General features: G+C 40.4%; 1 protein-coding gene across 1 annotated transcript; it reads right to left on the minus strand.

The window, feature by feature from the left end:
• Positions 1 to 685: 685 nt before the first annotated feature.
• On the minus strand, positions 686 to 27,054 carry Dstn (destrin, actin depolymerizing factor). The gene is made up of 4 exons (XM_027421637.2): positions 26,914 to 27,054; positions 6,242 to 6,549; positions 4,333 to 4,409; positions 686 to 1,906 (listed from the first exon to the last, which is right to left on the minus strand). Exons 1-4 carry the CDS (start codon positions 26,914 to 26,916, stop codon positions 1,797 to 1,799), a joined length of 498 nt encoding a protein of 165 aa, XP_027277438.1. The 5' UTR covers positions 26,917 to 27,054; the 3' UTR covers positions 686 to 1,796.

The raw sequence follows: 27,054 nt of genomic DNA on the forward strand, positions 1-27,054 counted from the left end.
AAGCACAGAGCTGTGGTGATGACAGCAGCAGAGCCACACTTCACAACAGAAACAGTTCTACAAAGCACTGGACAATACCTGGGCCACCCACGGGGCTGTTCTTGACCTCATAGGCTATGGGGTATGCTACAATGGCTACTAAAAGCTTTTTGCATAGTGATTCAGGATGAGGGTGACAAGCAACCAACTTTTAAAGGAAGTCTGATGAAAGTTCAATTTGGCTTGCAAAATCCTTCACATAGACATTTGGATTAGGAAAAGGATATCTAACTCTTACAGTAACATTCTCATTTAAGCAGGAGTGACCTGTGACCCTAGTCATCCTTGTCAGAGGACTCACAGTATAGGGAGAGTATATTGGCTTGTTTTGTGTCAACGTGACACAACCTAGGGGTTATCTTGAGAAGAGGGAACCTCAACTGAGAAAATGCCTCCATTAGAATGCTCTGTAGGCAAGACTTCGGGGTATCTTCTTAGTTGATGATTGATACAGAAGGGCCCACCCACTGTGGGCATCGCCAACCCTGAGCAACCCAGTAAGTAGCATTCCTCCATTTCCGAGGTTGTGCTCTGACTTCCCTCAATGATGGACTCTGGTAGTGTAAGATGAAATAAATCCTTTCCTCCTCAAGTTGCCTTTGGACATAATCTTTATCACAGCAAAAACAGACAATCACACCAAAGGTAAGTTACAAATGCTTCCTTTATTACATAAAGCCAGCATTGCTACTCCTAAGTTCAGCTGTTTGTGCATCTCTACATTGGTCAGTGTCATGCCTGTGATGTTAACAATCACATCCAAGTGTTGTTCAGCAGTCCCCTGTGAGTGTCACCTGCTGGTACCTGCTTCCCATTTCACACACAGCTGGTAAACTGCTGTAGGGGTTTGCATCCTACCAGGCCCCAGAGGAAACGTACTCCACATTCTTCTACATCCTACTGGACCAGATGCAGCAGGGTTCTGAAGGAGAAATTAAAGATTGACAGCACCCTGGCTTATTAATATACTGCTTTATCATTTTTCATTAATAAAGTAGATTACAATGAAGCCCTAATTTGCAATATAATTAGTTGTTACAAGACTTTGAACATTCTCCTGAGGATATACCATGATTTCTAAGACAAAGTCACCGTAAGCAGTTTCCCAGCCGAGGGAGCCTCTCACTGCAGGGACAGTGCTGCTTGCTGCATCCAGCACTGGGCTCTGCATGGTGCTCTGCAACATCAGTGTGAATTCTAAGCAGACACGCTTCTGAAGCAGCCTCATGACATCCAGCAGAGTGAAGACTGCCTGGCTTAGTCTTACTGCTGTTAGTGTAAATTAGTGTTGTACACATTATAAAGAAAATTATATCTCATTATTCTGTTTAAGTCAAGGAAAAATAGAAAATTTGGATGAAAATTATACATAGATTACAATCAGTTTTCTAAGCAAAAGAAACAAAAGTAACTGCTGAGGTTAGCGAAGATTAGAGTTTGCTTCACATTGCCTTGTACTATTTTGTGAACTGTGTTATTAAAAATCCTGGGCTTAACAAAATCTTTACATGTCACCTCATGAAAATAGGCATTTGGCCAATAAGAATTTAATTCCACATCAATGAAACTTTAGAGGCTACATTTATGTAGAGTGGTGGTGTTTGCACACATCTATAGAATTTTTAGTTTAGTTTACTCTAAAAGATGACAAGACAAATTCCCCTCAGTGAGATCTGGCCTAATATTTTTTGCTTTATGGATATAGTGAAAGATAGTGTTAAACATGGAAGCTTCAATTCGTGGCACTGGCTGATGATCTACACAGGGGATCCTTCAAAGGCTACAATTAAGGAGCCACCTAGTTTTTCAGCAATACTAGTCCGGTTGAGATCTTCTGGCCCATTTGCTTGATATTCATGCTTTATACCTAGAGAGAAAAACAAATTCTATTTAGAATTATGCAGCAGCTTACTTATTTCTCCAAGGTAGCAAACTGAAGACCCTTGTATATTACGGACCACAGAATGCTATATCCAATTATGGGAAGAAATAATGCATAAGCATATGAATCAAAATGATGACCTCATAGACATAATGCTAACTGAAAACAGCCAGAAAAAGAAGCGGACACCCTGTTAGGATTCCATTTATTTAACTCTAAACCAGCCCCAGCTAATGTATACAGTTAGAGGCTAGGGTACCAATTACCACTGGGGTTCAGGAAAAGGTAGGGGAATGGTACAAATGAAAGTGAGCATCGAGAAAGGTTTTTGTGGGGTTGGTAATTAGATTAAAAAAACAATCATTATGTTCAGTCTGTGAAATTTAGAGTTCCATAATAATACATACATACTTTACTAAAGATGCTGTACTTCAATAAAAAGGCAGGCCTAGTAATTTTTCTCCTGGCATTTAAAACAGATGGAAATATGGGAGCTAGAGACATGGCTCAATGGTAAGAGTGCTTCTTGCTCTTGCAGAAGACTAGAGACCAGTGCACAACACAGCACTAGTGTGTTTTACAACCAATGGTTTGTGACTCCAGACCCATGGGATCTGGTCCCCTCTTCTGGACTCTGAGAGCACCTGCACTTACATGTGCATGAACCCATACACTGATGCTCACATATGCACGTAATTAAAAATAAAGTAGAAGCTGAGCGTGGTGACACATGCCTATAATCCCAGCACTTAAGAGGCAGAGACAGGTGAATCCCCAAGTTTGAGGTCAGCCTGGTCTACAGACCGATTTCCAGGACAACTAAGAATATAAAGAGAAACCTGGTCTCGAAAAACCAAAAATAAGTAAATAAATAAATGCATAGAATGAATCTCTCTTAAAAAAAAAAAAAAAAAAGCATGAACTAAAACACTGCTACAGAAAACAGCTCTGTGGTGGCATTACACGCCACACTTGAGGCAGTGAACACTTAAGAAGTGGTGTGGATGGGGCCTTAGGACAATTCCATCAGCACACTGTAGAACTAGCTCACCCGTGGGCTTGCACACAGCAGTTTCTCTGCACAGAGCTGCTATGTTTTAAACAGCTGCACAGTTAGCCTATGGTTTGAAGATCATTTCTCAAACTCAAAGCACAATAGGTCAGTTTTTAGACAACTGGGGACTAATTTGAGAAAGCAATTGATGATTCCACTAAAAAGAGTTTCAAGGTGTCTATCATCTAACATCCCTAAATCAAGTCTTACATAGAAATTCTCCTTAACTCTTGGGTTTCATCAAAGTATTGAAACTGAGAAGTCATTTGAAGCATCAGTTGACATATCAGAGAGCACACTATGGTGCCCCAACATCAATGCAAATGCACGCAGAACCCACTGACTTGAGCAGCCGTGGGGCTTGGGAAAGGAAGCAGGAATTCCTTAACTCATTAATACAAGTGAGGGCAAATCAGTTCTACTCCAAGAATACAAAAGCCAGTCACAGAAAACAAACGACCCCAGCACTGGGCAAACCCTGTAACTTGGGCTCCCTCAACTGCTCGGACACCGCAGTGGAAGGGAGGTGGCAGAAGAACATTCAGATCAAGCCTGCTGCCCCAGAGCTGAGAGAATTAAGGCCCATGAGGTTATTGGTTCTAGCCAAGGTCACACAGCAGATAGACAGCAAACTCAGCCCTGTGCAAGCCTCTGGCTTATGCCTCATGCTCTTTCCACCATACCAATGACTTCTGGCTGGAGTCTGGCCAAGGCCACTTCATCCGGACACCAGCTACCCAGTGGCAAGTCAAATACAACTGGCCAGCTCAAGTTGGGTGTATTTTCCTTTGGACCCAGATGAATCATTTACCTAAAATCATACCATTGAACAGTAAAGCTTGAGATAAAAGGATGCTGTAGGGGAAGCTGTAGCCACGCCTTCTTAGGGGCTGGCTACAAGAGTACCTGAGGGCTTGTGAGGGCGTGGTCAGAGTGAGTAGGGGGACTGCGTTTTCGGTTTCGGTTTCTCTTTGCTTCTTGCTGTACAGACTACCACCGGCTGGCTGGTCCGCTCTGTAAGTAAGGCTTTTCCCTATTAAATACCCTTATATTTCTACCTGACTCCGTATTGGTAATTTCTTACTATAGGATGCTTCCCCATTTATTAAAAAACAGCAGACAGTTAAATACAAGTAACATAAACCATCAGATCCCCACCTGCTATGTAAGAACTTAGTTTAAAACCAGCTACACAGTGATGTGCAGCCAATGGGAAAGGAACAGGGTCCTGAACGTGGGCCCGCAGATGTAATGTGACCGAAATTACTCAGAGGGCATTTCTCCCTTCTGTGTTGCCAAAGCTCTCCAAAGAAAATAAGGGGTTTTAGAGACATTCATAGGTAAGTGTAGCCCATACCTTGAAATTTCTTTTTGATGGCATCCTTCGAGCTTGCGTAGATCATTTTGCTTTTCAGAGGCGCCTGTTCTGGTGCCCTAGAGAGGAAGATGCCAGAATGAAAAGACTGCTTTAGAGAAAGTGCAGTCCCCATTGTATAAAAAATCTCCAGTGGAGATGAGACAGGTCTCAGAATCTATCAGTTTTCCATTTCCCATCTCTGAAGGTAAATGTTATATGTACAGTAACCACAGTAAAGAAAAGGGTACAAAACAACAACAAAAAAGCAAGTAAAGAAATCATTGCCTAACTGAAAAGCCTATTTAGCCAGCATACCTGCCACACAGCTATAAATTCCCCCAAAGCAGGGACTTTACTGATTTTATTCATAGGGCTGTTTCCCCAGGTCCTAACACTGTAAAACTCGTGTATGGGAGAAATAAAGCTTAATGAGTGTACCTCACTGAAATCCAAACTCTACTAACTTTAAGAATAATTACCTTTTTAAGTTTTATTTTTATTTATGTCTAAGAGTGTGGCTACTTGTCTGTATGTGTACTACATGCATGCAGGTGTCCACAAAGGCCAGAGAGGCCATACCTGATGTTGGTGCTGGGGAAACAAACCGTGGTCCTTTGCAAGAGCACAAGTACTTTTATCATTGGGCCATCTCTCCAGGCCCCCAATAATAATCTTTATATACTATTCTGCACAGATGGTAAACTGTTAATTCCTACATGTGTACCTTGACCTCATGCTCACAGTGCTCACATAACGGTTTAACAGAGTACAGGAGAGCCTTAGTGGAACAGAAATGATGTGTAATCTACCATTACCTTCCATGAAATCTCAATGCTTTTGACCTAAGTCCTAGACCCCTTATACCCAGGCTGGCCTGGAACTCACAGAGATCCTCCTGCCTCTCCCTTCAAAGAGCTGGGATTAAAGGTGTGTGTCACCATACCCAGCAACAAGACTTCTGTCTAAGGCTTAATGTCAAATAGTTGAAAAGACTAAAATAACTAGAAAAAGGCCAATAAATCACTTAAAAATGCTAGAGAACAATGGAAATGTTCTATATCTGTCAGTTACAAGTGGCTACACATGGGAAATACAGATATTTATTCAGCTAAACAATGAATTTTAGTTAGGCATGGTAGACCATGCCTGTACTTACAGCACTAGGAAGGGCTACTGTTTAGTTCCAGGCCAGCTTGGACTATACACTGAGACCCTGTCTCAAAATATAGTGGTATCTTTTTAACCAACTAAAATTTAAATATCTCTATGTAGGTAGTGGGGTCCTAACTAGAACATAGCAAACCACAATGAGGAAGGAATGGCATCAGTCTCCTCAAAGGAAACAAACTACAAACAGCTAAGTAAAGAATGTGCCCAGTCCAGCAAGCTGATGCTCAGCATGACATGCTAAAGGGGGGCTTTGGGTTACCAGTAGGAACATTTGGTGCAAGTAGGGAATTTTGATTTAGAAATGAGTTCTAAGAACCCACAAAATAGGCTGGGCATTGGTGGAGCACGCCTTTAATCCCAGAACTCGGGAGGCAGAGGCAGGCGGATCTCTGTGAGTTCGAGGCTAGCCTGGTCTCCAGAGCGAGTGCCAGAATAGGCTCCAAAGCCACACAGAGAAACCCTGTCTCGAAACCCCCCCCCACCCACAAAAAAAAAAGAATCCACAAAATAAACTACCTACAATGGTCTTCTTTCAGGTAGACAATGTAGCTAATCTATCGATACAACTAAGACTTAATATTAAGATGATGAACACGTAACTTCCATACAAATTATTTTGAGGGTCTGGGAATGCCTAGCACATGCATGGTCCTGGCTCAACCCCCAGGACCATGTGGTCTCCCAGAACTGACAGTGAGAGGGGAGTTCAGAGCCACAGAGCTCTGCTCTAAGTGCTCACCACAGGAAGAACATCAGCTCCTCTTTCCTGGACTCCTTGGTCTCAAAGCTCGCATCGTACAAAGCGTAGCGACAATCTTTCTCAGGAAGCATTCCCACAAAATGCTTGAAAGGATCGGTTATGGTATCACCAACATCTCCAACCAAGATCTCTTTGCCTTCTTCAACAACTATGCACTTTTTGTCTGCACTGAGACAAAAAATGACAGCCTTCTTTCTTTTCTTGATTTCTTCCGGTGAGGAGCATTTCCGAACTTTCATATCATAGAAAATGCGACATACTTCATCTGCAACCTGAACTCCTGAGGCCTAGAATGAGAATAGAAATGTGCAAAAAGCTTACAACAATGTTAAGTTCAAATATAAAACACTACATTTTGGCTATAGATTGGCATATACTTAAAATCTTAGAAGTATGACCATTATTGACTTTAGACTTGCACATACTGCATAAGCCATTTTCACCACTACATGGGATAAGGGGACACTGAGTGTAGCGGCCTCTGCTGTCTCAAATGTCAGATGGGCTTCTTCAACAGCTGAATGTAGTTATCACCGCCAACCCCCAAACTTGTCTCTTGGAGACAGGGTCTCATGGATCCCAGGCTGGTGTTAAGGTCTCTGTGCAGCCAAGTATGACTATAAACTTCTCACCTTTCAATTTCTGTGATTATGGTTGTCTGACACTGTCTGGTTAACACTATGCTGGGGACTTCATGCATGCATGCATACTGACTGAGCTATACACCGACCCTGAATTGCTTTTCTTACAGGTTTCTTAGAGCCTTTCCTAGCTTGCATATTAATAATACCTGAAAATCTTTTATATGAAGCCAAACAGACATTTGGTTTCAGTTTCTTGGCTGAAAAAAGTCCAGTCCCGTAACATCTCTTTCTCTCTCACACATACACAAAAACAATATGTAAAGATTTCAAAACTCTAGTCAATATTCAATAATATTAATGGTTTGCTTTTAATTTCAATTTACCATGTGGAGGGGAAAGTGTAGTGCTTTCTGTGCAAGCCAAAAAGGACCTGGGTTTCATCCCCAACATCCACAGCAAAGCTGGGCATCATAGTTGCTTGTGATCCCAATATTGGGAGGGCAGCAACTGCAAGCTCTTGGGCTTAGTGGCCGCCAGCCAAGGCTAATCCATAAACCCTAAATGAGAGTCCTTGTCTTAAACACAAGATGAACAGTTTCTGAGAAACAACACCTGAGGGTGACCTCTGGCCTCCACTACCACCACCCCCATCACACAAGAAGGCACACACATATGCACACATACATATATTTTATTGATAAAATATTTCAATTATAAATTGGAATTAGAATAAAATTTTTACTGTTAATGATAAATATCAGTTTAATCTGGGATTATGCTAACCAGAAAAATAACCCTTTGTCATATTATTACTTGTTATTCTCAATCAGGAAATTAAACAAGCTCTTGAAGCAGTTTTTAACCTTTCTGTCTTCTGTTCATCTTCACGTGCTACGGACACTAACTCCAGCACCACCATTCTGTACACTTCTTTAATTGCTTCAGTTCACATTAGCTTTTCCAAAGCAAGAATTACAAGCTTAAAGAGTTAATAATGTAAAAATACTGATACTCAAAATTAATAACAAGTTATGTAACAGGCAAAAAGTCCATGAAAAGTGAAGAAAACCCTACAGAATGGACAAGCTGAATCTCATATTGTAGCAGCAAAAATACAAGCAGGTCACCTGCCTTGCAATTCTCAAAGAGCTAAACATGGAGTTAACAGATCACCTAAGAATTCCAGTTCTTGGTATAGAACCATTATTCACACAGACAAAAAATGGAAACCTCCCCAAAGTACATTAAGTGAAGGGATTTTTAAATGCAGTACATCCACACAATAAGGGAAAAATGAAGAACTGACATGCTACAACATAAATGAACCTCAGAAAAAAGAAGCCAAAGAGAAAGGGCCATGTGCAGCACGATTCTATTTATATAAAATATCCCCAAAGGAGAATCTCTAACACTAGTAGTTTCCAGGGCCAGGGGAAGAGAAAGGGACTTACTGCTAACTGGCAATTTTCTTTTGGGGGTGATGGTGCATGCCTATATCCAAGCAAGCAGTTTTGACAGCTGTGGTGAAAAGACTGCCATTCAAGGCCAGCCTGGGCTACATTAGTGAGACTTAGTCACAAAAATATAAGAGAAAAAGTTATGCCTGCAAGAATGTGGGGGAATGGGATATACTGGGAACCTAGCATTTATTATTAAAGTAATTTGGTATTTCATCATCCAGTTGTTAAGAAGCCCTACATACACTCCATGCAGTCCTATCTAATCCACGTCTGCTCACAATCTCCTCCAATCTAGCTAATCAAATCCATACATTTTTCTTATAAATGCAAATACTGTAAATGAACAGCAGCACTTTAATACAGTGGCAGTCAGAAAATTAATACTGGACAGAAAACAAAAACTATACAACCTTAGTATACTCATATTCTTATTACACATGTGTACTTGTATTTTTAAAATCACTTTGAAGCCTTTTACAGTTTTAGTAGTATTTTCTGATCTTTTCAAGAAATGGAAAATAATGTTCAAATAATATTATCAAGGAAGAACTAGAAACAGACTCCAATTCCTCTCTAGTCCACAGTAAGACTGATATCTTAAGTTTCTTTTAACCAACAATCAGGTCTTTCTTTTTAAAATACTTTTAAAGAAATTTCTAGTTCATATCATGTGTCTGGATCAGTGCATCCCACTTCCTTCCTCCAGCCCTCCCCACCTCCCCCTCCCCTCCTCTAGCTTTCCCTTCCAGCCTCGTGTGCTCTCATTTACTATTCTTTTTTAATACCCACTGAGTCCATTTAATGCTTGCCTAATTCTCAGAGGGCAACACGGGAAGCTTTGTATTTATTCAACCAATATCTGAAACAAAACTTGAAAGTGACTTAGAAATCAATCGTGTACTGTAACTGAAAACAAAGCAAACACGATTCTGCAGCCGCAGTGTTGCTGGCTCCAATCCAGGCAGTCTGAGCCTTTTCTATCAGAAACATCACCTGTGCTGGTTTTAAGTCACAATGTGTGGGTATCACAATATATTTGGTAGAGCCTAAGAATCTACATTCATAAGATCCTGGTGACTACTGCTAAAATTTAGCCCTAAATCTTGATGAAATATGATTAATGTTTAGTTCACTGCTGTATTTACTTTTCCCATCTTTATCCCTTCCCCTGTAAGCTGTGATGAAACAGAGTCCTTTCATGTTCCGGTGGCCTGAGTCCAAGATCTGTGCCACAGACACCTGAACAGCTATGGGCCCCTTCATAGCTTCTTAAGCCAAACCACACAGGGTCACAGAAGAAGCTGACTGCATTAAAACAGAGCTCACCCTGGCAGTCTGGACCGCCAGCTGTGAGGACTCACTTCAGTGGTTCTGTTATCCTAAGACATCAAGGTGACTCACGGCTTTATGGAGCAGAGGCACTATGCTTCCCCAACACAAAGACTGTCTGTCCAGGCCTACCCACCCCAGCCCAGGACTCTCATCTCAGAAGTATCACCAGGCAGGGCCTGTCAGGTTCCTTCAAGAAAAGGTGAGAAGAAAAGGCCTCTCCTATCAGTTTCACTTTTCAGTACTCATTTAACTACTCAGGGGTCAAGAGCCTATAAATTTATTTTAAATAAAATTACATCAAATTCCACTTTAGATTTAAAGTTTGCACAGTTGAAACAACACAGACCACTGAAAAGCCTCTGAACCAGGGAACACTACGTTGCTGCAGAGATGGAAGGAATCTGAGAGCAAAAATAGATTGCTTCCCCAAGCGCTCTGACTACCTTAAAAAGCTATGGTGCTCACAGCAGAAATTTCTCTGTGTTCTGTACCAGGAACCACTGGAGAACAGGAACCCACACGCCACTGTGCATCAAAACAGCTGCTGCTGATCTGGCTTCAAGCAGAGTGGGTTTTATGCTTGTCCGATTCTCTTCTGGTAGAGATTTATAAAACTCACCAACATTGGGGCTGGAGATAGCTCAGCAGTTAAGAACACTGGCTGCTCTTCCAAAGGTCCTGAGTTCAATTCCCAGCAACCACATGGTGACTCACAACCATCTATAGTGGGATCTGATGTTCTCTTCTAGTATAAAAGTCGTTCAGGCAGATAGAGGACTCATATACATAAATGAAATAAATCTTTAAAAATGATATTAAATCAATATTAAAGATTCATGAAGTACATGGTCCTTGAATAGTCACTAGTCAAACACAAATTATGCTACAGATAACACAGACACTGGGTATAATCTTGGAAATGGCAGAATAAGCTGGAAGAGCAAGTCTCTCAATTCTACCATAAGAGGAAGTGGCAATCTTTGAAACTTAAGATATCAAATTTTGAGCCTTTAATTTCTATCAACCACTGAATCAGTCCAAACCTAAATGTGATGATCACTAACAGCAGGCCATCCTAAATCAGAACATCAGAGAGGGGTTCATTTCTCACTGTTATACTCAAGTAGGACACCTCACCTTGGCTACATTATGAAAACCCACCACACTTTAATCCTAATGAAAAAAAAAATTAAGGAAGGAAGGAAAGAATTCAATGGGAAGAGTGAGGGAAATTAGTGATTCCCTCCTGAACAATATATATCCCTCTGTTCCTTAGCTCTGGAATCCCAGAGTTCATTCTTCAGAGTATGCTGACATTTCCAGCTTAGTCATCCTACTGAAAAGAGAATAAATGATCACACAAAAATAAAGGCTGACTTCCAGTCACACTGAGGTCTGACCCTAAATTACAAAATCCCCACTCCAGCTGTTCTAGGGAAACATGTGGGCCCAAAACAGCTTATGCCAGCATTTCTTTCCTGCCTTTTATTGTGGTAGCCATCACCATGAGTCAGAACACTGGAAATATATGAGACAATAAGTAAACTATTAATTCGATTTTAAGAAATTCTAAAAGTGCACACAAAACTAACACAATACTAAAATAGTATGTTTTGGGCAAAAAAATTTATAAAATGTATTACACAACTTTCTGTCTTGGGAAGCAGTACACCGTTTTGCTAAAGACTCATGTCACTTGGAAGTTCAGTTATTATACTATGAAAAAACAGATTAATGTCTCTAAAGGCAAAGAAGCAATTTTGAGGGAAGCAAACTGCTAACACACACACACACACACACACACACACACACACACACACACACACACAGACAGGCAGGGTTTCATTATATAGCCCAGGCTAGCATCAAATTAATAATTTATCTTGCCTCAACATTTATGTGCTAGGATTACAGGTGTGCACCACAAACTTGTCATTGCTTATTAAAAGTATATGTTATATTTGTTTGGAAGACTCAAAGCAGTAAAAATGAAAAGCCAAAGTTTCATGCAAAACAACACAACTTAAGCAAATTAAGCAAAGGCTTAATTCTTCCAGGTGGCTTAAAGGAAGACATTTTATTTCATCCCTTATGAAGAAGCACTGGCTATTGGGAAAGAAATGAAGAACTGGAAAAGCTTATGGAGACCAGAAAAAGCAATGTTGGCCCTGATCATTCTGAAAAATTTGCAACTAACTGAGAATATGTTCTTTAAATAAGTAGAGAAAAATGCCTTAAACACACAAACAAAAAACTGGTTATACTGGTCTCCTAAACAGAACTGGGAATGCTTCACTTTAGATCTTTCTCTGCAGAGAAGCGACATCCCCTAGCATCCTCTAGCACCCCACCCTTCCCCTGGGCAGTCAGAGCTGCTCCTTCTGTACTGCTAACTCAAGAGGACAGGTGGAACCACAAATGCCACACACTAGAATGCAGTGCTTGGCAAAGCCATTCCGTAAGTGCATGCTAATTATTATTATTATTAACCAGAAGATCCAGTTAGAGCATCTTCAACTTTTCAGTGAGCCACATTGCCAGGTCTTAGTAAAGCCTTTGGTTATCGGTCAAGTTAAAACTTGTATTTGGGGGCTGGAGAGATGGCTCAGCAGTTAAGAGCACTGGCTGCTCTTCCATAGGACATAGGTTCAATTCCCAGCACCCACACGGCAGCTTAATCCTGTCTGTTACTCCAGTTCCAGGGTAACTGACACCCTCACACAGTCACACAGACATACATGCAGGCAAAACACCAATGAACATAAAATAAAAGTAAATTTAAAGAAACTTGTATCTGAAACAGGAATTTATTTATTTATAGTAAAAAAGAGGCAAGTTACACTACAAGGGGCATAGGGCAGGGTAGTAACAAGTCAGACTATCTCCTCAATCAGAGATTCCCTCTGTTTCTTGTTCACCAGAACTGTGGCATCTGGCTGAGTATCCATCTCTCTCTTTTCATGAATATTTAGTGGTGTGCTGAAGAAGGGACAGGGCATCAGAACACATGTGCAATGACAGTAGAAAGTACATTACTGGTAGTGGGAGTTACAAAAACTGGAGAAACAATGGAAGGGAGCAACTAAGAAAAATAAAATTTGTTTGAAACTACATAATAAAGCCTAATACTTTGCATGCTAACTAAAATAAATAAATATTAATATATTAGGTGGTTAAATAGCAAAGAAAGGGGCAAGCAGGATTGTTCAGCAGGTAAAGGTGCTGGCTACCAAGTCTGACTGACCATCTGAGTTCAATCCATGGAATTCATATGGTGGGAGGAAGAACTAATGCCTACAAGTTGTCCTCTTTCCTCAATGTGTGTACTGTGGCAGGTATGCATGCACGCATATAAACAAAATAACTATAATACCATGGGGATGGACAAACGCCTTAATAGTTAAGAATATTCACTGCTCTTGCAGAGGCTCACAACCACCTGGAACTTCAGGGAATCTCACCCTCTTTTAACCTTATGAGCACCTGCATCCCCGCCCCCCTCTGTCTCTCGTCACACACAGCTAGCAAAGAAATGCCCAATAGAGATAGATAAGAGAAACATTTTAAATATACTCAATATAAATATACACACAGTTTTAATGAACTTTTGACATCAGAGCTAACGATGCTCCCTCTATCAGTCAAAGATCACCTAACAAAAGCCTCAATACCAGATATAAGAAGCCCTCTTTTGAGTTGTTGGCCAGACCGTACAAAAGACTCCATAACATACAGTCTATTGCTGCTGCCCTTGGTTGTTCCCATAGATGGAAGGTTAGTCCCTGTTGCTGAAGACAACATGCATTTCAGAAACAGGGTTCAAAGGCCCCTGAACTGGAAGTGAGCAGAAGTCAACCAACAGTCCTGCCCAGCTATGACACCTATGAACCATATCAACAGCCAGAATGAGAGGGTAACCTAAGAGTGCAGAAACGACGCACATACCCTGGCAGCAACCGACACCTCTCTAATTGGATTTAAGAACTACTCAACAAGAGGGAAACCATGTCTGGTACTGGGAACTCAGCTAACTACTCAGTGCTAATGAAGTCATGGATCTTGGAGAATCTACAACCACCACTTTATTAAACCAGCACAATCTCTAAGTACACTCTAAATATTTGTCTTTATACCTACAGATAAGTATAGTCCTCACCCTTCATCAAGGAAACCTCTCTTTGCAACAGAGACCAAGACAGAAAACCACAACCAATCAGAAGACAGAGCTGTGGAGTCCAGTCCCATTGGACACATCTGTAAAACACTCTTGCACCTAAGGCTCAGGGAACTTTGCTGAAGAGGGGAAGAAAAGATTGTAAGAGCCAGAGCATCAGGGCATTTGCTATGAGATTTTTGTCTTCTAGTCATGTAAGAGCTACAGAAAGCCTCACCAACATGACTGAACAAGGATGACACCACATCCAACGGACATGCCAAGCTGGATGGGGAAAAGACCCTGAGAGGCCTCAACCCTACACAAAAAAAACTATAGCAAATTGAGGAGAGCTGAGAGAGAGAAAAGTGGTCTTCTCCAGGGAGGAGCACACCAACTGGCTTCTCCAGACTGCCCTGAAAACACATGCAAGTAACATCACACAGTAACATCACACAGACTGTGCAAGCTACATTTAGGAGTGTGTGTGTGTGTGTGTGTGTGTGTGTGTGTGTGTGTGTGTGTGTACATGCAACAACAATGAAGAGGTCATGAATTTGAAGGAGAGCAGGGAGGGTATATGGGATGGTTTGGAGGGAGGAATAAATGTTGTAATTATATTATAATCTCAAAAATAAAAGGTTCAACTATACTACTTTAGGAAGCTATCATTCACAATGAAGAAAGATGTGACCAGACTAGCAAATGAATCCTAAAACCTTCTCAGTATGCATTAATCAAGAAACACACAGGGATTCTCTAATATCCTGATAAACTGAAAATGTTGGGAGGTATGAAGCACATTTTTACAGATTATACCTTTACTTAAAGATGCCTGGCAAAGGAGATAAGATGGCTAAACTCATGTTTCTGCTCCATTTGTCAAGCTACATGCCTGCAGGACTGCCATTAATGGCAAGAGTATGCTGGCAGTACCACTGCCTGCCCTACTCCCCCACCCCCCTTCCTCTCTTCCAGGGCCACCACACCATACGCTAACTGCAGTTACCGCATCAGTTACCAGTGATCCAGAAAATGTTTCATGCTAACTCTGTTTTAATACCGCTTCATTCGAAAAAGCCAAGTGAAGCCAGAAATGGTGGAACATGCCTTTAATTCCAGCACTCAAGGAAGAGACAGCTGGATCGCTGAGTTTGGGAGCAGCCCAAGTTCCAGGGCTACCCAAAGAAACTATTTTGAAAACCCAAAACTAAGTTAATTAACTAAAATATATCCTCAGTCACTACTGAGGCTTATGCAGCAGACCAAATGGAAGTTCTACTTGCTACTTACGAGCTGTTTAATGATCTGAGCTCATTATTAAGCATCCCTGAACATCTCCCATTCTCTTGTGGTGCTACACAGTTTCTCCACTCATCTGCTTGCCCTCACGCAGGGTCAGCTGAGATCCTCTTCTGGGAAGGCAGAAGTCTCTCATCATGGGCTCTACCCAAAATCTGCATAATGTGCTGATAAAGAGTATAGTTATTTCTATTATTGTAATATTATCTATCCCATGTTGTCCTAACTATCTGTTGAAGAACAAGAGTTGTTAGTGGGTGTTTTTAAATTGTTACTTTGTTTTTGTTTATGCAGCTTTAGGACCAAGCAAGGCCTTGTACATGCTAAGCAGGCATTCTATCACTACCCCTCCATTCCCATCCCGCCAGTGTCTTTATCACTCTACTCTGCCCTATGTATCTTAATCCCCCACCCACCAGTTAGAACACTGATGCTGCCAAGAAGATGTTGACTTAACCAGTAAAAGTTTAGTAATATTTTTGTCTTGAAACTTATAAATATGTATATTTTTACTTTTAACTGTTTAATATGTGAACATCATCGTTCATATAGATTTCAGGATAAACGCTATGTAAGAGATGTAAATGTATACACTAATCAATATTCAAGAGCATGTCTAAGAAATCAATATGCCATAAAACAACACATTTATAAGTTTGTGTGATCTAAGTTATTGCCATAGGCCCATTTAATTCTGCAGCCGAAAACATTTAAAGGCATTACTTAAAACAAGGTGTGTACTAGTCTTACCAAGTAGAGAGAATGTCTCATGGATTTGCTAATATTTGAAAAAATAAAATGTCTTTACATCATCTTGAACAGGGAAAGCAAAAATTAGTCCCTGTAAAATCAGAGATAAGAACACCCATTTTACCATTCATTCCTGCCCAGAATGTAGTCTTACCCAGAGCAGCAAGGTCAGGGAAAGAGCTACAGGATAGCTAGACAGGAGAGGAACAACATGATTCTCTCTCTGAAAGTCTGACGTGAATTCCGTAAGTTCCAAGATATAAAAATCAGTAGCATCTTCATGTACCAATAGTAAACTTGCAGAGCAAAGGGCTAGAGAGACGGCTCAGAGGTTAAGAGTGCCGACTGCTCTTCCAGAGGTCCTGAGTTCAATTCCCAGCAACCACATGGTGGCTCACAACCATCCATTATGAGATCTGGTGCCCTCTTCTGGTGTGCAGATATACATGGAAGCAGAATGTTGTATACATAATAAATAAATAAATAAATAAATAAATAAATAAATAAATAAAATCTTTAAAAAAAATGCAGAGAAAAAAAAAAGTACTGCCAAAACAGCAGCAGCAACAAAAAACCCTTCCCAGGGACGAAGGATTGCAGTCCAGCGACAGAACCCTTACCTAACAGGTACAAGGCATAGCCCCCATCTCTAGCACTACATCATAAAAAGCAAAACCAAAACCAAACCCCTTAGGCCTCCATCTAGCCAAGGGAATGGATTATTATACACAATGCTAATTACAAAACATAGCAGAGAGAACAATGGAAACTACACACCAACATAGAAAAGACATCCCAGAAGGGTTTACAGCTTGAAAGTGTTGTTAAAATATCCATACTATCAAAGCAAATCTACAGTCAATGTGATCTCTACCCAAATAGCAATGGTTTTCTTCACAAAACAGAAAGAGGAAGATGGAATGGTGTTACACGCCTGCTATTCCAACACTTGGGAACTGGAAGCAGGAGGATCAGCAGTTCAAATACAGTCTTGGCTACACACTGAGTATGAAGCCAGTCTAGGCTACAACAAGAGAGGGAAGGGAAAGAAAAGGCAATCCTAAAATCCATATAGAACCAAAGAAACCTGGGTAGTCAAAAGTATTTTAGCAAGAAGAAAAGACCAGAAACATCCTAATACCTCATATCTCAAAACATACAAGGGGGAAAAAAACTCCAGCATGGTCCTAGCATAGAAGTATACACATGCAGACAATGGAGAAGACAGAGAACCCAGAAATAATTCCAAAATCTATAGTTAACAAATCACTGACAAAAGCACCAAAAACTTACATTAGAGCAAGAATAGGGTCTTTAATGAATGATGCCGGGAAATTAGGAAATTCAACACAAACAATAAACTAGACCCCTATCTCTTACACATAAAAAAAAATCAAGTCAAAGTACACAAAGACCTAAACATGACACCCCAAACCATGAAACTATTACAAGACACAGGGGTGACCTTCAAGACACTGAGTAGACAATGGCTTTTGGATATGCTTCCCCAGAACACAGGCAACAAAAGTAAAAACAGGTAGGTGGACTTTTTAATCAAACCAATTGGTTTCTGTACAACAAAGGATACAGGAGTGAAGAGACATCCAGCAAAGAATGAAAAAACATTAGCAAGCCATTCATCCAAAGAGGGATGAGGATCCAAAAGAGACAAGAAACCCAACAGAAAAATAGCAGAAATCTGACGAGGGGGGGGAGGGGGGACCGGGGGATGCTGAACAGATCTTTTTTCAAAGATAAATGACCAATTGTGGATTAGTCAGAAGGGCAATCTAACAATCTAAAACAAAGCACAGTCTACCACACTCCCGTGAGGAAGGCCACCATTAAGAACCTAAATATATCTATGCTGGCAAAGATGCAGAAAAGGGTGATCTGCCACATATCACTAGTGGGAATGTAAATGTATACAGCATTATGGAAAAATAATATGGAGGTTCCTCACAACACTAAAAATAGTGCTCCCACAATCTAGCTATCTCACTGGTTATATACATACAAAAGAAATCAAATCAGCCTGTCAAAAAGATGTCTGATAAATGCCATTTTACTGCAACACTAGTCACAAAAACATGACACAAAATCAACTAATATATAATCACTATATTTGTTATCACTATGCCACTATGTTTTTAAAGAACTGCCCGGAACTCACAATCTTCCCTCTTGGCCTCCCAAATGGGGGAATTATAGATGCGTGCCACCACACCAGACACCATTTGCTCCTTGTAATCAAATCATTTGGGACTTTGCTCCTGAGTTAATATTTTTTGGACACTACTTCCTTGTTGGCTAAATAGTTGGCAAGTAAACCCTCCTGGTTTTCAGGTTATCAATTCACCCTGTTGTTTCTGCTATATAGAATACCCTAATTTCACTAATCAGACTATTTTGAAGAAACGGTGCAAATGCATAAAAGTTTAAGCAAAGATAACATATCTTTTAAAAATGAATTTAAATTTAACATGAATCAATGTTATCAGGTAGACCATTAACATCTAAAATAGAAGTGAAACAGCTGAAGCATGAGTAGCTAGCTAGCTCCCAAATTTAATTTTTTAAAGAACTGAGAAACTGAAGGTATTGTCCATTTATATATACTTCAATGGCTCTTAGGAGGCAGGGATCAGGAGGAGGAAGTAGGTTAGACACAGACCACTCTTTAACCTCTGCTCCCTGGTAGCCATGAGGCAGGCAGCTCTCCCCCAATGTTCATTTCTATCATGCTCCTTTTGTCCTACCACAAGCCTAAAAGCTATGGGGTCAGACAATCGTGGGCAGACACCATTAGCCAAAATAAAGCTTTCTCCCTTAAACTACTAACTCTGCTATTCAGTGACACCAACAGTAGCTGACATACTACTTTTTCTCCCTTGTTTGTAGAATTTTAGCCTGACAAGCCCTTCTGCAAGGCACAGACCAAGCTCATTCTTCTCTCAAGGCCCTTGAAGAGGTCCCCTGCCTGCCTGAAACACTCTTCACACAGCTCTTTCTTACTGTGAAGGATTAGCTTCCCTGGGACCAGCTAGGCAGAAATCCGTTGTTTTGTTTTAACAAATAAGTGGTTTTGGCTTTTTCCATTCATCTAGCAAGAAATGAAAAGTGATAAAACTGAGGAACAAAACAGCAACTAATCAAAGGCCATAGAGAAAGAGGCAAAACCAGACTCCAAAAACACTCCTCTAACAGCTTGGCAGTATGGCTCAATAGAACAGGTAACACCTGAATTGCTGCTACAAGAATGACACGAGACAAAGGAACTCAATGTCTGACACACAGTTAACACTTCCAAGTTCCCTTGTTCTTTCATGTGTTAGGCCTGTAAGCTATTTTCTATGATTCAAGATATCCAATAAGCAAATCCATCCAGTTTCATTTCACAAAAGAGGAGTTTCTGTATGCCAGAATCATCTAAACAACCACAGCAATACTCCCCTCATCTCTAAGGATTTACATGAAAAGACTCAAACTGAATTGCAATGTGTATAAAGGTGGGGTCCTATTCAATTGTTTCAACGCTTAAGCCTCAATTTCCAATGCATTAGAACAGAGGTATACAAATTAAAACAATCCATCTCTATACTAACTTGTCTGTCAAAACAAAGAAAATCCTCATAATCTCATATTCATTATAATTCAGTAACATCTATGTAAGCTACTATGAGAAAAAGGGACTGCATTATTCATCTGTACAGACCCATCTTAAAAGAGTGATACAATCTGGCTTTTAAAAACATCTTAGTAAGTATCATAAAAGAAGCTGTCTGAAGAGATAGGTCATCAGCTAAGAGTGCTTTTGGACTGAATCCATATGGTGGCTTATAACTGTAATTCCAATTCCAGGGGATCAACACTCTTTTCTGTGGGCTCCTGCATACATGTGCTAACACATAAACTCAATCAGGCATAGGCACACATACATAAACAATAAGAAACTGACATTCTTAGCACTGCTTCTCAGATTATGTGCAGAAGTACAAATAAAGTGTCAGTACTATTCAAGCTAACTTCACACCACAAATTGAATAAAGCAATTCATAACAAATATGGCTGGTCCAAAAAGGCCACCACTAACCATAAACCATATGATTTAATGACTACTTTAAATATGTGGCTAAGAAATTAGACTTTAAATTTTATTTCACTCTAATTAGCAACTTTAAAGTTCTAAATTCCATTGCTAATTAATCTGTTAAATATATTAGGGGAAACTTGGGTATATGAAGCTACTTTTTAAGCTACAGTCATAGTATCTAAATACAAGTCAAATATGGCCAATGGATATTTAAGCACTTGCGCTGAGACAGTCTTATTTAGCATCCAGGCAAGCCTAGAACTCAAGACCCTTCTGCCTCTGCCTCTGCCTCCTTCTCCAGAGTTCTAGGATGATATGTGCACAACACCAATCCTGACTGAGTTGTGCTTTAGATAGAAAATATATACAGAATTTCCAACAATGGAAATATGTAAAACTTACTAATGTTTCTATCAGTCAAGTGTTGATATAATATTTGAGATAAGGCTAAGGATGGCTTAGGAGAGTGATTTCACAAGGTCCTGAGCTGGTACCTAGTGCCACAAATAAGTGATGATTATACTGGTTTAAATAAAGTTCACCTTTGCTGCTACTTTATTTTTAAGGAGCAATGAGAAAGAATTAAATATACATATATTCTGTAACAAAATTTCATGAGAATTCCTCAAAGCTCAATGACTTAAACATGGCCCCAAAGTAAGATGCTCAATCTTAACCTGTATCAACTTCAGCTCTATAAGCCATTTGAGAATGCACCAAATGTATGTTGAAAATATTCAAAACTAAATGAAATCACATTGATAAGCCAGTAGACAGAAAATCCATTTTTCTTTTTCCGTGATCAGGTTAAGAGGTTTAACCTATAGCATCATACACAAATGTGAAAGTAATAGTCTTCCTTCGATGGGGTATCTGCTATAAGAGGGATTTGAGGTCTCCATCCCTCAAGTGCTTATTTATATCTTACTGTGGCAGAGACTTCATGATTTTTACGAGCCTGCAACTAGACACTAAATTCTTTTTTACTTGTTTTTAATATTACTAAAACTAAATTCTTAAATTGTAACACAACACAGAAAACTATGGAACTGAGTAAGCAACATGTATCATGTTTAGTGGCGAGGTTGGCCACTAAAAAATTAGTTCAGAATTGGAGTAAGAGTCACTCCAGATTAAAAGCTGAATTCAATGGCACCCTTGTCCAGCAGATCCTGATGCATGTAACTAGATTTGTTGGAAGTATTATTGGGCTGAATAAACCTGATGTAGCTTTCTAACTCTACACCTTTCATGGCAAAATGTTAAGAGAAAAAGGGCTAGGGGGTGACTCAGAAGCATAATTCCAAGTGAAAACTTGTCACTTAGAACAGCACTACAAGGAAGCAAGAGCAGAAGGAAACTTAAAAATATTCCTAATGTTAGACATAAGACTTTGTTTTTGGATATGATTTCAGGAACAATCTAAAAGGGATGAGGCTCATAGTGTTTCAATCATCTCACGTTTTATGTTCTGTGGTATGTACATACAATCAGCAAATTGTACACTGACATCAGACTGAATCACTCCGAACTGGGTCTAGAGGATGTTTTGCAAACAAAAACAATGCATTTATATACACAAGTCAGTTTCCCAAGGCTCAGAGCCTTTCGGATGTCAAGAATGATATGCTCCATCTCAAAACACTTGGTTATTACTGAAAGGAGGAAGTTTCAATAATATGAAAGTAAGAACGTTGCCGATCCTTTATATGCTGTTAAGTGCTACTTCACTGAAACCAATTCTATTTATGGAAAACTGTTGTGATATGCCTGGTGAAGCAGCATATGCAAGCAATCCCCATACTCAGGAGGACAGAGTGCTAAAGACCAACCTGGGCTAGCTACACAGAGCGGAGATCCTGTCAGACAGAGAATGAGAATCAATGAGTTTGTTTTGCATCATTCCTTTTAAGTGGGCGTTATTTATTTTCTGTTTAGTTCACAACAAATTTAAGTAGGAAGTAGAATTCCCACACATTCTCTGGGTATTTGGTTTATTTTATAATTATGTGTATAGATGTGTGCTTGCTTGTCTGTATGTGCATCATGTGTGTGCAGTACCTTCAGGAGCCAGAAGAGGGCGTGGGGTCCTTCAGAATTGGAGTTATATAGGTGGCTGTGTGCCACCTAATGTGGGTGCTGGGACTGAACCTGGGTCCTCTACAAACATAGTAGGTACTCTTCATTACTGTACTATCTCTCCATTTTTAGTATTCTGGCTAAATGAGCTGTCCCAGGAAAAAGAGACAAGTGTAGAATGGAGGGGATAAGTTTCTGTAACCCCCAACTAAGAGGAACTATCTACTCTATAGTCCACCACTCCAGAAGCTGGAAACAGCAGGTGAAATAAAGGGAAATTATTTGTGCTCTGTGATTTAGCAGCTTAAGACACCTGGAAAGACACATGTGGAGGAGTACCAGTCATGGTACGAGGATCCAGCACTGACAACCATGTTCTTGGGTTTGTTTGTTTGTTTGTTTTGGTCAGTGCTTGACTGTGTAGCTCTAAGTCAGCTCAGATGAAGTCAGGTTCACAGGTATACCAGATGTATAAAAATATAAGATGCAAACTTATATTTGCATGGATCCATGGTGGTACCTTGCTTATGTAAGGCTTTGGGGAATCCATGCCCAACATCAACTGAAAAAAAAAAAATACAGACAAAAACAGCACTAATAATACAGAAACCATTTTCTACACATCAGATAAGCAAGGGATTTAAGGCTCAAATTAGGTAAAAAGAAATAGAAAGGAGGCTTGTATCAATTATTTCCATCAACTGGGGATCAAGTATACAAACACATAAGCTTATGAGAGACATTTCTTAGCCACCAAAAGGCTAATGAGATGCAAAGTAAAACATACCAGGAGGAGAAAATACATATGCATGCTCTCCACCCAGGGGTCTCTGTTTATACAAAGAGACACACACAGAGATGGAAACCAACTATGGTAAAAAAAGGTTTAGAGAAATCAACTGGAAAAATGTTCAAATGTCCACTAATAGAGGGATAAACTTGTATAGTTTTTAGAGTTTCTCTGTGTAGCATTGATGGTCCTAGAACTCACTCTGTAGACCAGGCTGGCCTCAAACTCACAGAGATCCACATTCTTCTCCCGAGTACTGGGATTAAAGGTGTGCCCCACCACCGCTCAGCTAAACTTGTACAGTTTTATAGTGGAATAATAATATACAGCAGTTCAATCCAACACCCTGGGTAGGTGAGATGTCTCAGAGAAAAGGCATTTGCCCAAAAGCATGATGACCCACAAGGTAGAAGTAGAGAATCAACTCCAGCAAGTTGTTCTCTAACTTCTACATATAGACCTATGTAAGCATGTGTAAACACAATAAATTAAATAAATGTGATAAAAACTCTCTCCCAACAGAACACAATTTTTTTAAAAAACTGAAAGGGGATAGGCAAGGTATAATATATAATATATATATATTATATATATATGTGTGTATGTATATATATATACATATGTATATATAATTTAACACATTAGTGAAGCATGAATTAAGAATGCATATATGTATAATCAAGTGCATGAAAAGGGAAGGGGCTGGAGAGATGACTTAACAGTTAAGAGAACTTATTGCTCTTGAGAAAACTTGGGGTCAATTTCCACATAGCAACTCACAACCATTTGTTAACTCCCATTCCAAAGGATCGGACACCCTCTTCTGACCTCCTTGGGTACTGTACCCACACAGTACACAGACATAAAACATCCACACACATAAATTAGTAATAATAATTATAATAAAGGCATAAAAGTGTCAAAGAGTGAAATCTGTCAACTTCAGGTGACTGTTGAAATGGACCTCTGAAAAGCAGTGGTGTTTGAGAAATCTGCCATCATTCTGTGTTCTGGGAAATAGATGATTGAAAAGAATAGGCCTTTTCATCCCAGCACTTGGGAGGCAGAAGAAGGTCTATCCCTAAGTTTGAGGCCAGCCTGGGCTACATAGTGAGACCATTTCAATTATATAAAAAAAAAAAGAAAGAAAAGAGGAAAGGAAAAGCCTGTTGTATATTCTCTAACAAGATCTGTTCATATCCTTCCTCAAGATGTACATTTAGCTGCAGTGATAACAAATTCCCAAAATATGACCCCCCCAGGACAGCCAGCGCCCCCCCCACAAACCCTGTCTTGCAAAACCAAAAGGGGCACACAAATGTATATCCAACCTATTTAGCTGAATCATTAAAAGTATTTTTGCTAAGCACCAAGTGTAGAATAAAGTGGTAATTCAGTCTAAGTCAATTAACTCAGTTCAGAGAAGAATTCTGTATAAAGTTAAGGGTTACATTATCACATATTCTTTAACTCTTATTTCAAGGCCAGACTACACCCTACTTTCCAGAGAACTACAAAACTATGTTGCAAATGCATTCCTTGGTTAAAGAAAAGTCTAGCCAATCTACATGTGATGTGTCAAGCTGTACCCAACAGAACTGAGCAAATAAAGCTAGGAATTTAATGGTGAGCTGGCAAATAATCTTTGCACATATGAGGAAGCTGACACACCCAGTACACTCACAGAAATTTTATTTGGCATGTGCAAACAGAGGGTACATGTTTCCCCTGTGGGGAAGGGATTTTATAGAGACATTTATGATGATATTTCATAGTGAGACATTTGAAAACATGACACCTCATTTTTCTGATTTCAACTTGATTTATTCCAACTGCTTCTAGAAGACCTAATGAGCACCAGGAAGTAATTCTTCTAATTTAAAACAAACCCATATGCAATTAAACTTTAATCTCTCCACTACCATCCCCCCCAAAAAAAAGTAAGGGGGGAGCTGGTCTATGGTGCTGATATCTCTGATTTTGAGGCCAGTCTAGTCTACATAGTGAATTCCAGGGCAGACAGGATTGTTACACACAGAAAAACCCTGTCTCGAAAAATGAAAGGAAAGGGGGAGAAGCTAAGCATATTAGCTGACACCTATAATCTCAGAACTCAGGAGGATAAGAAAGCAGAAAGCTAGGCCACCTGGGCTATAACAAGACCCCCAACACCTGTGAGCCTAACACCTGGAGGCTCAGGCAGGCTTGCCTCAAGTTCAAGTCCAGCCTGGGCTTCACAGTGAGTTTCGTGTCATTCTGGATTACAGAGTTGAGATTCTGCCTCAAAAAAGGACACAAAGCAGCTCTCCAATAAATCTAAAAGGTTTCAAGAATAGTGTTTGCTAGAATCTGGGATAAAAAAGGAGAAACTATCTTTCTCTAATACCCTCTAATGACTGGACTGAAAGGAGATGCTCCATGCTTCCAAAGCCAAACATAGTAAGAGCCTGTGTTCTGAAATCTTACTGAAAACACACCCAGAACTGGTGAAATGGCTCATCAGGTGAAGGCACTTGCCAGGCGAGTCTGACAACCTGAGTTCCATACCAAGAGTCGACGGTGAAAGGAGAACTGACTCCACAAAACCATGGCACTTCCAGCACCCACATCCTCAAACCATAATAAATATATTAGCACTTGGATGTAAAAATGGGAGGCAGAGGCAGGCGGATCTCTGTGAGTTCGAGACCAGCCTGGTCTACAAGAGCTAGTTCCAGGACAGCCTCCAAAGCCACAGAGAAACCCTGTCTCGAAAAAAAAAAAAAAAAAAAAAAAAAAAAAAAGATCCCACCTTTAGTTTTTCTCTCTCCCCCAAGTACCAGGAAATACAACAGGCTCTTTTATTTAGTTGGAATGTACACAGGAAAGTTAAGCTTTAAACTAAGCATTTACACATTTAAAATGCTTGGCCCAATTTAAATATGAAGTTTGCATTCGCCACTAAGGGAAAAGATCATCAGCAGACTAGAAAGCAGCCACCAGTCCACTTCACTGCACTCCATTACAATGAGTGCTCAAACTTATCAGAACTCAAATCCTTTAGATTAAGTCTTTACTATAAACCAGTATATACATTTACATTTAAAATCTTAAAGAGGTTCAAAAGACTTCAGGGCCTGATCTATTTGTAACTGATACAGCATTAAACCCAAAGAAGAACAGGACTTACTATCAAGACACTATTAAGCATGATCAAGAAAACTACCCACTTAAACTAAATGAACCAGCCTGCACCTGCAAGCCAGTTTCTATATCCTAAGGAAAATCAAAGTTGTTATTCAATGAAAACATTCTGTAGACAGATAAGTTGGTACCAACTGCTTCCAAGCGCACAGATGCAGCAACAGGATAATATTTCTAGCAGTGTGGCAAGGCCTTGCCAGAAAATCATTGACCAAAAATGGTAACACTGTATGCAGACTACAGTGACAAAATGTTCTACCTGATCGTCCAGTTGGGATACTGTTTTCCAGCAGATTTGAGGAACAGTTTGGAGGTAGAGAAGTTTGTAAATTACTCAAAATCTCCACCATCTCTCAGCACAACGAAGGTTTCTCTTGTTAAAGGCCTGGAGTAATTAAATGAACCTTCAGAAAGTTTTAAAATTTGCTTCGGGGAAGCAACATCATGTTCACCCCAAAGTTGTGGCAAAGCCATGTTCTCAGGCGACGGCAAATTTCTAGCTATGGATGGACGGACTCGGCAGGGAAGAGTTAAAAGAGACACTGCCAAGTTTGACAAGCCCAACGCGAGTGCCACTGAAGCTGATTGCCAGATACGACAAACAAAGCCACGGCAAGGCCACCCTGTTCTTAATCACGCTCGCTAGCAATCACCCCACCCTCTAGGATGTTCAATAAAATCCTCCTTTTCCTTCTCGGTGGAAAGGGCTGGAAAGGCTCATGGGTCACTGAGCTGGCCTTGGGGAAAACCGCGCCCACACGGACAGTCCCCGGGTTCCGCGGCCCACCCCGGGGACCTGCAGACCTCGGGATCGAAGGCTCCGAGGCCGGGCCGAAGACGATCCCGGGCGGCGGCCCGGCAGCTTCCTTGTAGCCGCGGGACGCGGTCCCTCCCTCGGCGGACGCCCGAGCTGCGGATCACTCACCATGTTCGCCGCGGCGGACTTGGAGAGGAGAGCTAGGAGACTGGCGGCAAAGTCTGTGCAGCGTCCTCCGCGAGGTAGCAAGACCCGGAGAGCGAACGCAAGGCGGATGCGACAGCTCGAGCCTATTAAGGGGCGGGCGGC

The sequence above is a fragment of the Cricetulus griseus genome, chromosome 6 (assembly GCF_003668045.3).
Source record: "Cricetulus griseus strain 17A/GY chromosome 6, alternate assembly CriGri-PICRH-1.0, whole genome shotgun sequence".
NCBI lineage: Eukaryota > Metazoa > Chordata > Mammalia > Rodentia > Cricetidae > Cricetulus > Cricetulus griseus.

Excerpts from the sequence above, each read along its gene's own strand:
- Dstn (XM_027421637.2), bottom strand. Across the intron at positions 4,410-6,241 it reads GAGCTGATGTTCTTCCTGTG|GGCACCAGAACAGGCGCCTC; the intron begins GTGAGCACTTAG and ends CTTCCTCTCTAG. Across the intron at positions 1,907-4,332 it reads CATCAAAAAGAAATTTCAAG|GTATAAAGCATGAATATCAA; the intron begins GTATGGGCTACA and ends TTTTCTCTCTAG.